The sequence below is a fragment of the Ursus maritimus genome, unplaced genomic scaffold (genome assembly GCF_017311325.1).
Source record: "Ursus maritimus isolate PB19 unplaced genomic scaffold, ASM1731132v1 scaffold_21, whole genome shotgun sequence".
Classification (NCBI taxonomy): domain Eukaryota; kingdom Metazoa; phylum Chordata; class Mammalia; order Carnivora; family Ursidae; genus Ursus; species Ursus maritimus.
The window spans coordinates 18,012,478-18,026,120 of record NW_024424564.1 but is presented as its reverse complement, the minus strand read 5'-3'; the positions used below and the strand labels follow the sequence as shown (position 1 = coordinate 18,026,120).

Below are 13,643 nucleotides of genomic sequence, written 5' to 3'. Positions count from 1 at the left end.
GTTCTAAGAGATATTCTTGCTTCTTTATAATCATGGGCCCAATTTGCTTAAGCAAATTTGAGTTGATTTCACTTTTTGTAATAGAAAATACTTTTTTTTTTAAAGATTTTACTTATTTATTTGACAGAGAGAGAGACAGCCAGCGAGAGAGGGAACACAGGCAGGGGGAGTGGGAGAGGAAGAAGCAGGCTCCCAGCGGAGGAACCTGGTGTGGGGCTCGATCCCAGGATTCTGGGATCACGCCCTGAGCTGAAGGCAGACGCTTAACGACTGAGCCACCCAGGTGTCCCTGTAATAAAAAATACTTAATCATGGCCATATTGAAGATCAACTAAATAGTGAAAGCGAGGATTATGAAACTGGCTAATTACTTACATGATCAATAAATTCTCTCCTTACTAATTGAAGGAACTTGAACAAGTTTCTTAAACTGTGCCTTAACTTCTTCCTCTGAAAACGGGAAGAATAAAATCTACAGGTAGATTTTATGATAAAGGAAAAACACAAAAAGCTCTTAACATGAGAACCTTGTAACAAGTAGCTATTTGTTATTCACAATGTCTCTTCCACATATTTTGAAAAGGAAGTAGATGAATTTTATATACAAAACAACACTAAGGTCATACTGCATTATCCTTATAAGGGACTCTACCTGGTGAGTTTTCTTGATCACTAAAGAATTTAATCACACCAAAATGGGAAAAATAAAGGAGGACTTTGGCTCCAAAATGTATTGAACTCTTTTAAATAAGAAATACTAGATACAATTTAACTTTTTTTTTATAACTAATCCATGATTAGGAGTATCAATTAAATTAAACAATTAAAGAGTGAAGGGACATTTGTCCTTCATGTGTTTTCATTTGTCAGCTGCCATATCTTGTTGTGTTTCATGGTTTATTCTTACTTCCAATTTCTTATCATATTTCCCACTCAGTTCTCAACCAGTGTCTAAATGTTTTTATTGCCTTGTAAGGAGGAGTGTGTAGAATTCCTGGCAGCAAATGTTTTTCTCAATCATTTTCCTTTTGAAATTGTGCTTTAAAAGGTTGAGGGTAGTTGAAATCTTCTCTCCAGATAAGTGAGATACTCCCCCCCCCCCGCCTTTTTTAAAGCTACCAAAATGCTTAATCCTAGGCTTAACCTTGGAGGAAGTTTTAACAATGTATACATGTTATGTTTCATGTACGTATCATTTGTCTGTCTTCTTCATCCGTGTATCTCCAAAACTGTTTAGCAAAGTGTTTTGTATATAACTGGGGATGAGCAAATATATCATGTTTGTTCCAGCTGGATTCAAAAGGCTTCCATATTGTAAAAAGAAAGCATCATAGCTGATTTCAGTAACTTTAACCATGATGGTGATACATGAAACCAAGAAATAAGAGGACAGATCACTTCGATTAGAAACATAACCTTTCAGTTATTCAATACTTACAGAAGAGTAAGTTCTATAGACAAAGGTTAAGTGTTTTGAAAACTAATTTTCAAAAGCAAAAAAACATAGGGTTAAAACTTCAATAAATTAAGAAAAAACCCATTTTTTCAGGAAGCATTTCAAAGGATATTCATTTTTCTTGGGCCTTTCAATTTTCCAGTGAATATCAAATAGGTTTACAACAGGTATTAATTGAACCAAAAAAATACTTAGTTATAATTCCCCCGTTTACACAGACACACTCTCATTTGAATGGTAGCGCATTTTCATAACAGAACCATGACTTTGTTACTTAAAAAACAACATACAATATGGAGGTTCCTCAAGAAGTTAAAAATAGACTGCCCTACAATCCAGCAATTGCACTACTCAGTATTTATCCAAAGGGTATAAAAACAGTAATTCGAAGGGGCACCTGCACCCCAATGTTTATAGCAGCACTGTCCACAAAACACAAACTATGGAAAGAGCCCAGATGTCCATCAACAGGTGAATGGATAAAGAAGATGTGTATATATACAATGGAATATTACTTGGCTATTAAAATGATGAAATCTTATTACATCGATGTGAACGGAACTGAAGGGTTTTATGCTAAATGAAATAAGTCAATCAGAGAAAGACAATTATCCACAATATATGTGGAATATAAGAAGCAGAGCAAAGGATCATAGGGCAAAGGAGGGAAAACTGAATGGGAAGAAATCAGAGAGGGAAACAAATCATGAGAGACTCTTAACTATAGGAAACAAACTGGCGGGCAGGTGGATAGGGGGATGGGGTAACTGGGTGATGGGCATTAGGGAGGGCACACGATGAGGTGAGCATTGGGTATTATATGCAACTGATGAATAACTGAACTCTACATCTGAAACTAATGGTGTACTACTTTATGTTTGTTAATTGAATTTAAATTAAAAAAAAAAAAACATCCAGGCATCACACAAGTAAGACAAATCTCTGTTTTGAATTTTTCTTGGTCATCCTTCCTTCTTGTCATTCTTTCTGAAGGATTTAAAAATCTATAAGAACGTGAACTTTATAGCTCCTCTAGAAAAATTATGCTATGGTCTGGGAGCTATCAATGTTAGGGGATCATTTTGAAAGAATAATGTAAAATTTTAAAAATGATTTCCTAATAATGTTATATCTAAACTTCAAAACTGTCAGCCAAAACGAGTTTAAGAAGAGATAATAGACACAGGGAAGACTGGTACAGAAAGTTGGAAAGAAACTTATGAGGATTACTGACAAAAAATAAATTACCTCAAACTATGAAAGTCTTAGAATAATTTTAGCCATGTTCAAATTCTATGAACTGTAAAAGAATTCACATGAAAAAAAATAGTCTCACAAAGTATTTCCTAATTCTTCTTCACTTCTACTCACACCCTGCTTCTTTTTGTGTGGGCAAACTTGCACACTTATGGCATATTTACTTTAGGTGTCTATTATCCAAATTAATATTTCTAGGCCATATCATTCCACCTTGCTCTAAAATAAGGTATTAAACCGCTTCCGAGGCATAGTAGGTGGCTTTCTCATAAAAACCGACCATATATTAACGTCACCACTAAAGCCCATGTTCCTTTCGTGCGTGCTACAATGGCTAAAGGGAAAGACGCCATCCACCCAATCGATAATCTAGATATAACACTCCTTCTTGTCGCTCACCACCCCCAGCTATTATAAGATGGAGTCCGTTCAAATCTGTGACTCTGCATCATTATGCTCTAATTATGTCTGGAATTCACTGAAATAGAGAGAATTTGTAAAAATCTTATTTTATATATTGTTCAATCCTACTTTCTCAATGAACAGAAATATATACAACTCTACCATCATAACAATTACATGCTTTTTGAAAAAAAAACTTTATAGGGAAATACATATTTTTGCAGGTGTATAATGTATAAAAGGACATATCAAATAATAAGAAAAATAATAGCAACTTTCATGCATCTACTACCTGGCTTCAGAAATAAAACATTTCCAGTTTCTTCAATGTCCGTATAGACTCCTCCCACTCACAGCCCCAAACCTCTCTTCTAGAGATATCTACTGTCTGGGATTTTATAAGCATTCCTTTACTTTCCTTTATTGTTTTGCCACATAAGCGTGTATTCCTAAAAATATATTGTTCAGCATCTCCTGGATTTGAACTTTATATAAAACGAGTCACACTACATGTAACCTTTTGTGACTTCTTTCCTTCACTCAAAATTACATTTTTGCAATTATCTATCTTCACGTGTATCATTGTGTTATTCATTTTGTAGTTTTATAACTCTGTTTTACAAATGCAGTAGTCGATTAATCCATTTGACTGCTATGGACATTTGAGTTGTTTTTCGTCTTTGCTGCCACGACTACTTGTGTACCTGCATTTCCTTGTGCTCACATGGCAAGAATTTACTTAAGGTCTGTATCTAGAAAGGAAATCACTGGGTCGTAAGAGACACATACCCTACTTAAGCTTACTAGACAATGCTAAATAGTTTTCAAAATAGTTTCAGAATAAACACCTACTTGCCTATAGGTGAGAATTCTCATTTTGGTTTGGTTTACAAGTTCCAGATTACCAAGCAGGTTGATCATATTTTCACTTTGTTGTAAGCCATTTATGTTTTGTCTGTGTTGGCTAACCGAATTTAAATTAAAAAAACATGCTGATTTTGATTGGAAAGAGTCCATTTTAAAATATTCAAGCTGATTGCATGTAATGTAGTTACTATGTCATATGTAGCCAGTTGTAATGCTTTCTGATATAAATATATATAAACAAATAAATATGACATCCCTATAAAAAAAGAAATATCTGTCATTTGTTCATTTTTTAAATTGTATTAAGTTTTTAAAATTTAAATTCTAATCTAGTTAACATGTAGTGTGTTATATTAGTTTCAGGCATACAATAGAGTGATTCCACAATTCTATACATTGCTCAGGGCTCATCACAATGCATGTATTCTTTCCACCTTTATCTATTTCACCCATCGCCTCGCCCACCTCCCCTCTGGCAACCATCAGTTCTTTATAGTTAAGAGTCTGTTTCTTGGTTTGTCTCTCTCTCTCTTTTTCCCTTTGTTCATTTGTTTTGCTTCTTAAATTCCATATATGGTGAAATCATATGGAATTTGTCTTTCTCTGGCTGACTTATCTCACTTCCTTTGCTCATTTTTCTATTGGATTGAATGCTATGTTTTGTTTTCCTTTTTTCTTTCCTCATTGATACTAATCCTTTATTAGTTATGCGTGGCATATGTTTGTGGCTTCTATGGAGTTTTATCCTGACACTTTTCTCCTGCTTATTTTTATGTGAAATTCATTTTTCTGAATAAAAAGAAACAATGTAGATACCTTTCCAACTTCACACAGTAACTGCCTCTGTTGTTTTTGTGCAGTGTTTTTAAAGTGCAGTAATTAGCTTTTTGCGATTTTGGGGTTCTGTTTCCATCTCTCACTTTCTTCCAGACCTTCACGTTCACCCTTATTGCCACATCTGGTTCAGTTTGCTTCTATTCCCAGAAGGTGTCTCTTAGTGTGGGGTCCTGTCCTGGAAGGGAGCTGTAGTTGGGTAATTGAATGAATTCATAGGAACTAGACTGTTCTATTCCCTTCAGACATGACCTTCTGCCTTTATTCTCGCTGGCTGGTCAAATGGTCAAAATCCCTCCCAGCTTCAGCTGCCAACTTCAAATGCCCTGTGTGTTTACCAGTCAGTGTCTCGGCTATTTTGGGGTTTTCCGTCCTCAGTGTTACCAGACCCCTAAGTGCTACCGCTGTTTCTTCTGAAACAGACACGGGTACCATCCTTTGGCTCTTGTATATTTGTCCTCAGCTACCTATACTTGGGGGCTGAGATGATACTTTGTCATTGTCTTTTATGTGTAAACAATGATCGTGATTTTTCGGCTTTGCTGGCTAGTCGCTTTGTCTGTTTTTGTGGGGATTTGGGAAGATTGAAAACCTAGGCTTGCACCAAAACTTACTAGAATTCCGTGTTTTTACATTCAAATTTCATTTCAGCCACTATGTTACAATTAGCTATTTTTTAATGACATGAACACACAGTCTTTTTTTTTTTTTAACTCAAAGGCACAACAATTCAGCATCTTTTTTTTTTTTGAGCATAGATAATATTAACTACTGTCCCCTAGATCATACATGCTAGCTTAAAATAAAAAACAGAAACAAAACCTATACTAATAATGAATGATTGCTGTGAAGCTCTGTTCTATTGTAAAAAATCGACTCCTAGGAGAGAAATGTGTACATGTAGACATGAAGACAATGTCACAGCATGCCATGATGGTGAAGAGTAAAGACTCTTACTCTTGCTGGGTTCAAGTCCAGCCTTGCATGTTTAAGAAATTTTGAATCCCCAGAAGCTATTAACTAATTTTCTGGGTTCCAGCTAAAGTCACTTAAACTACCCATGCCTCGTTTGCTTCTTCTGTAAAATGGAGATAGTAGTGATATATTTACCTCTTACAGTTACAGTGAGACATAAATGAGTCAACAAATGTCAAAGGCACAGAATGCTGTCTAGCATGTAGTAAGTGCTATGTCAGTGTTGGCCTGTATTAGCAGCTATCTTCCAACAAGGATCTCCATAGCTCTCCTATCTTGAATATGAAATCAGTAGAAGCATTATGATAAGGAATCTGTGGTTTGCTGTGTAAACTCTTTCACCCCAACACTTTAAACCTGCCCTTCCCAATGGTAGACATGCTTCACACTATCAAGTTTACTAAGGGTGAATTGAGGGAGTATCAAGGGAGAAGAAGGATAAAAGTATTCACCTTCCTTTTTAAAAAAAGTTCATTTCCCATAATTAAATTATTTTGTGTTTGGGCCATATGACTTAAAGCAGAATTTTAGGTTATATTCTGACCCAACTATTTATACTGTGACACCTGCAGATAACTTCAATTTCCACCCAATTAAAATATGTAACTTTCTCCCCAATTTTCTAGCAAGTTCCTTTTTTGTTTCATAAACGGAGACTTTTTCAGAGACTCATTATAAGTAAGAGGCCTTCCTCTGACTAATTCCTAATTACTGGCAGATTCACATCCCCAAGTGTTTAAAGTAATTTCAAAAAGAGAAGAAAGAGATAAGTCTTTACATGCTTCAGGAAATTTTGAATTCTCAGAATGCCGATTAACTAGTTTTCTGAGTTCTATCTAAGGTACATGAGAAAATGAAACTCCATTCCCATTCACTTCATGACATCCCATGCGGTTACATGAGAAAAAAAAAAATCTTAAATTAAACACCTTCATTCATTACTATGTCGTTTGAGCTCTTTGTCCCTTGAATCACTGAAACATACTTTTAAAAACTGGGAACAGAAAATTAACTTTGTGACTCAATTTTTTCATGAACTGTAGCACAGATGTTTCAATGCCCTTTTTTCTCACTTAAAACATCACCAAATTAAAATTCCCCTGGGACGTCTCTAGTCCTCTCATCTTCCCAGCTTTTAATTCTAGGCTGAGGCATCGGGCTACGTCCTATAGACGTCAATAAGTTTTCTGTGTAAACTGGTGAGCACTGAAGAGCAGCACACTGTGGGGTGTCCTCCACACAGTACCCCTCATCACGGTTGAGCTGAGACCAGCCATACGGCCTGCTGATCACGCCTACTCACCTCCCACCCAGGGGACAGAACTCTGAGTCTTTCTTTAAATTTCAGTATTCTGGACTCTGCCACAGGAAAGAGATGTTTAATGCCCAACAGCTCAACATCACCAGGAGAAGTTTTCATACAGGATTTGTGGGGTTTTTAGCTTTTCTTTAAATATAACGGTGAAGGGTATTAAGGAGGGCATGCATTGCATGGTGCACTGGGTGTTATACGCAAACAATGAATCATGGAACACTGCATCAAAAACTAAGGATGTGCTGTATGGCGACTAACATATCATAATAAAAAATTTAATAAATAAATAAATATACTGAGTATGGATGTCAACATAAAACACGTGGACCACTGATGCATATTTAAATGGGCTCATTTGTGAAACAATCCAAGACTTCATTTAAAAGACTGATCGGGAACAAAAATGAAGAGAAGTCTGAATTGGGTTTCCACTGAAGCATGAAACAAGTAGGAAGGACAATGGACATAACTTTTTCTTTTCCTCATGAGTGAATTCAGCAGAAACTACCCAGCTCTCATCAATAACTTCCTCTTCCTCCTGGGCATGCAGCGGAACCATCTTTCCTGGCCTCTCTTCTAGTTAGATGTGGCCATCCAGCTGTTTAGGATAAGGGAATGTGTGCAGAAGTCACCTGCACCACTTGTAGGCCTGGTACATATGAATTAGTCTCACACCAAGATTCTTCCTCTCTTTTGCCACCTGCTTGTTGAAAACCAATGCCCAGGGTGACACTGGAAAGCTGGTGGGATAGTAGCAGAATTACTCACTTCAGCCTTGTTCTCTGAGAGACTATATGGTGTACATTCCCAACTGAAGGCCAGAAACACCAGCAAGGGTTTTATGTGAAGGAGAAATGAACTCTGTGTTAAGTTACGAGATTTTGAGATTTCTTGTTTACAGAAGTTACTGTTAACTAATACAGCTAGACTCCTAGAAAATAGAAAATACATCTGAATATAGGTATGCCTGTAGTATATATTATTATATACGGAACTCAGTTGTTTTAAAAAATTGCCTTAAGAAAAAACTACTAATCTAAGAATGTATAACACATCCTTACTTACAAACATGTGTATATATTAGTCATTCATTCAATGAACAAATGAACACCTATAAAAATATAAAAAACACTTGCATGGAAGTCACATGGCGCTTTGCCTATATTGCTCACTACTGCCCACACTGTCCCAAAATGCTCCTTGGCATATAGAATGAACTCAGAAATATATTTGGATACATACACACATACATACTTCGGCTCAGGATCCTTCTTCTTGCTATTCTTTTCCCAGAAGTCCTCACGGTCTCCTATAATTTCCACTACCTTCTGTATGAGACCACATTCTCCATCATATGGCTACCCTGGAAACTATTGCTATTTCAACTTACACTGCAATGTCTCCAACTCTACGATTCTAACTCTACACTCATCATCTTCCCTCTGCTTTCTCAAAAAAAAAAAAAAAAAAATCGTCTCTTTTTCTGCCTATTTTCTCTAAAGGTATAATTTCCTATCTCCGGTGCTTACAAAATGAGCATCTTATCTGAATTCTCTGCCTCTCTCAAGCCCTTGTGAGTAGCCTATCATTATTTCTATAAATTTCTCCTCTGTGGTAGCTCCCATAATAATTTTTTCGCTCCATTCATCCCCATCAAGGCTACTCCCACATTTCTGGCCTAACAGACCTCGGACCTGAAGTTTTTCAGTAGTGTCAGAAATCTAACACCAGAGACTCTCCTTTCAATCCATTTTGTGGATTTCCCCTAAAGGAGACTTTCAAAAATCAACATCAGGCCCTATTCTGTGACTGTTAACTAATCTTTAAGAAATGGTGCTTTCCACTGTTTAGAGTACATGGTTTAAACTTCTTAGTATAATGTTATTGAGGCCCATCACAGTAGACCCTATCTCTCAAAATTAAATATTTAGATTTCATGAATCTCGGTTAAGGGAAAGGTCAGTGAATGTCATCCAATCCAATTATCCTTCTGATTTTGAAAATAATATTTTAGTCAAGCTCAGTGAATGACAGTTTTCTACACTATTTCTCCTTTTCTTACAAATATTGTCTTAATATATTTCTCTCCTCTATAGCTATTTAAATCAGAGAGTATAATTAAACTATTTCCTTTTCTTATTCCCTCCTTTCTATCTCATGGCTGGATTTAGCACTTTCTCCTTATCCTGAAGTTTTAATCTGTATGAAACTCCTGAAATTACTCACACATTGCATTGTCAATGTCCATTGATTTCTGATTTAAACTGCTCCCAAGATATGCTTTCTCTCCCCAGATAAGCATTTTGTGTGTATATAAATAGTCAATCCTCATTATTCACAAACTCCATCTTTACAAATTTGCTTACTTGCTAAAATTTATAAATCAATAACTGCAACACTTTCAGGGTCATTCATGGACAGGTGCAGAGCAACAAAAAGTTTGAGTTGCCCATGAGGACATTCCCAGCTGAGGTCAAATAAGGTGACATTCTGCCCTCTTGATTCAACTCTCCTACTGTTAATGGGTCCTTTTTACAGGCTCTTTAGAGACACATTTTCCGCATTTTTGTGCTCCCTGTTGGAGATTCTGCTGTTTAAAATGCCCCCCCAGGTGTGGTGCTGAAGTGCTCTTGTGTTCCTAAGTGTAGGAAGGCTGTGGTGTGTCTTACGGAAAATTTTGTGTTAGATAAGCTTCATTCAGGCATGAATTACAGTGCTGCAAAGGCATGAGCTCAACGTTAATGAATCTACAATATGTATTAACTCATAAATAAGGTGGCTTTAAATTGAAATACACATAAAACAAGATTATATTCTGATGAGTTGATAAAAATGTTGTAACCCGAAGCTCACAGGAAGTACCTGTGTATTTCCCCTAGGAGCAATGGTTCAGTATTCACTAATTCAGTGTATGTGGTGATTACTGCAAATAATGAGACTGACTGCCTGCATGTGAGTGTATGTGTGTATTATGTGTATATGTATATATGTATGTGTGTGTGTATACATTAATTTGTGCATATATATGTGTGCGTACATAAATATGCTATATTTATGTATATAGTTAAATCCTTATCTGGGGGTGGGGAGGGGGGTCTCTCTGTGCTTCTGCCACTTCCTGGGCCTGTGCTCGGAGAGCAGTCGTCAAACCGTGCGGCGGTTCATGGTTTATGGCAATACCAAGCCGAGAGCCCACTCCTGAAATCACTGATTGCAGCCGGCTTCTCCGCTCTGATGCCTGAGAACTCTGAAGGATTCAGGCATCCCCAGTCTTCCTCTGACCCCGAGAATCTTGAGACCACACTGTCCCACCTAGGATTCCACCCCACTTCACCACCTGACTCATGAACAAATGCTCAACATCACTTGGCATCAGGGAAATACAAATCAAAACCACAATGAGATACCACCTCACACCAGTCAGAATGGCTAAAATTAACAAGTCAAGAAATGACAGATGTTGGTGAGGATATAGAGAAAGGGGAACCCTCCTACACTGTTGGTGGGAAAGCAAGCTGGTGCAGCCACTCTGGAAAATAGTATGGAGGTTCTTGAAGAAGTTAAAAATAGAGCTACACTACGATCCAGTAATTGCACTACTAGGTATTTACCCAAAGGATACAACGTGATCTGAAGGGGCACCTGCACCCCAATATTTATAGCAGGAATGTCCACAACAGTCAAACTATGGAAAGATCCCAGATGTTCATCAACAGATGAATGGATAAAGAAGTTCTGGTGTGTATATACAATGGAATACTACTCAGCCATCAAAACAAATGAAATCTTGCCATTTCCAACAACTTGGATGGAACTAGAGGGTATTATGCTAAGTGAAATAAGTCAATCAGAGAAAGACAATTATCATATGATCTCACTCATATGTAGAATTTAAGAAACAAAAGCAGAAGATCATAGGGAAAGGGAAGGAAAAACAAATCAAGATGAAATCAGAGAGGGAGACAAATCATAAGAGACTCAACCATAGGAAACAAACTGAGGGTTGCTGGAGGGGAGGGAGTGGAGGGATCGGGTTACTGGGTGACGGGCATTAAGGAGGACAGGTGATGTGATGAGCACTGGATATTATATAAGCCTGATGAATCACTGAACTCTACCTCTGAAACCAATAATACACTATATGTTAATTAATTGAATTTAAATTAAAAAAATAAATCTTCATCCAGTAGTGAATATAAAAACACACATGCTCTAATTTAAAGAGATGAAGAAAGAAAAGAGGAGGACATAGGAGTGAGAGCGGAAACAGTGGGTGAGAAAAGGAGGAGACATGAGAAAAAATTCATGCCTGAGGTGTTCTTGTGCTGCCATTATGTTCCCTGAACTGGGTATTCCCTCCTAGGTGGTATTTATGTACAAAAATGAAAACAAAAACATTCACAAATTAGTTGTGATTATTAATGATAATAAATGGAATTATGATGCTGATGACAAACTTACTCAACACTCATACTGTGACAGGCTTCGAGTTAGTATAATTTTGTGTGTTATTTCCTTAATTTCTAATAATTTTGTGGAGTTTCTGCAATTTTATCCTTATTACAGAAAACAAACAAAAAAAGAGTTTGGATAAATTAAGCCCCCAAGGAGTCCACAGATAGCAAATTGTAGAAAGGAATTTAAATTGGACTCTGACTCCAGTGGCATCTCAACTACTTCCTCCGCTAACTGATCGCAATCTGTCTCCTTAATTCTAAACTGTTGGAATTTCACCATCTGGGAAGGGGCAACTACAAAAGCCCTGGATCTGAGATTATCACAGCAGAGCTGTACATCTGATCTAAACCTCTTCTGTATTTTTTTTAGGTCTGTCACCTTTCAAATAAGCTTTTCTTTTTTCTTTTCTTCTTTTCCTTTCTTTCATGAATGAAGTCAGGAAGGGTTACTCATAGAGAAGAATGCTTTCTGATACTGGTCCTCTCAGATGTATAAGGACAAAAAGTAGGTCAAAACCCTAAATTTAGAGTTTTGGGAAAACGTGAAAATTATAAAATTGATTTGGGAGGTTTTTCCTCGCATTATAGAGCCAAGGTTTTGAAGTCAGATGTATGTGAGTTCTAATGCAAGTCTCACCTTTCCTTAGCATTATACAATTGTGGCCAATTAGGATCAGTTTTCATATCTGTAAGGAATTACAATTATTTATAGAAGTAGCTTTAATAGAGTATCCTATTGCTTCCATTGGGGCTCATTCTCAGATTGAACTAAAAATTCCACGTTGCCAAAATCTTAAAGAGTTTTATAATCACAACATTTTTGGGGATTATAATAGAAAACAGAAGAAAAGCAAAGGCTCAGATTTTTTTTTTTTAATTTGATACCATCAAAAGAGATCGAAACTCTCAATTCTAAAATGCCTTTCCCTTGTTAGACTGGAGGTACATAATTGAAGAATACTAGAAAATATTTGTCTTCAAAGAAGTTAGAGGCAGCTTTGACAAGCCAAATTAAAAAAAAAAAAATCCAGCAGCTCAGCAAAACTCCTCCTGTCCCCTTCCCATGTATTTCACTACAAAATCTGTGACTTAAGAAGTGTGTGAAAATCACTCCAAAAAGCACAGGGCACATTTGGTTCTCTAAACTAACAATAGAAAGATTTAAGGGCTTACAATGAAAATATTTTATAGAAGATTTATATATTTTACTTTTCATGAATGAGCAGAAGAGAGGGCCTGATACACCCCCAAGCCACCTTTGATTTATCACGTTTTCTAATAACTTTGTAAGCTAACCTAATTACTCTTTCTCCACCTAATGCATCTTAGAACACTTTCCCTGTTTGTGTAGTGCTGGTAGAGACCAAAGGCCACTTACCCACTGTTGATGTCATCAGCCCTGAGACTCTTCCCAAGGATATCACCGTCACTCATATATCCACCAACGTCAACTTCAGAAGACATGTCCAGGTCACTGCTTGCTTTCTCACTCATGTCAATTTGGGATATGTTTCCCAGTCGAGAGACAGCTGCTCGACGGAGAGGTGTTGTGTACATGAACCTCGAGGGGTCTGTGTGGATGAATCGGCTGGTACCACTGCGAGAGTAGCCAGCCCCCAGGGAGGGAGCATCTCCAGCCTGAAGTCGAGGGCACGCTTGACCCAACCTCCAGGTCATGGGAGTGGGTCGGCTTGTCAAGTTGGGTATGGTCCTTCCATTCACTTCTGTTGTCACAGTGCTGTCAAATGTTGTCTCCAGGGTGCTGGCAAACAAATGAAGAAAGAACTATACTCGGATTCCCTTGGGATCATAGACCAAGAATACATGAAGACGGGAAAGGCTAGGGCTGAGTCATTTCTTAGAAGTATGTCATTTTCATGAAAGTCAAATTATGCTTTCATGATGAGATGCAAAACACTTCTGCAGATGTCAAAGTGTGGGATGGGGCATTCATCTGAAGTTTGCTGTTTTGCTTTTTTGCTTTTGAAAGAAAGGCCATCGTCGCATTTTAGATAAAGCAAAATTTTATTTCACAGTTTCAACGAACCCTTCACCTAACCCCAATGGCTTCCCGGAACTA

The 13,643-nt window shown here is 37.2% G+C and overlaps 1 protein-coding gene across 2 annotated transcripts in view; it reads right to left on the bottom strand.

Moving 5' to 3' along the window:
* Positions 1-13,643, bottom strand: part of NAV3 (neuron navigator 3) — a 340,442-nt gene that overhangs the window by 140,991 nt on the left and 185,808 nt on the right. For both annotated transcript variants that reach the window (XM_008684333.2, XM_008684334.2), the window contains exon 11: positions 12,942-13,325. In XM_008684333.2, coding sequence (XP_008682555.2) covers positions 12,942-13,325 — 384 coding nt within the window. The remainder of the gene's footprint in view (positions 1-12,941; positions 13,326-13,643) is intronic.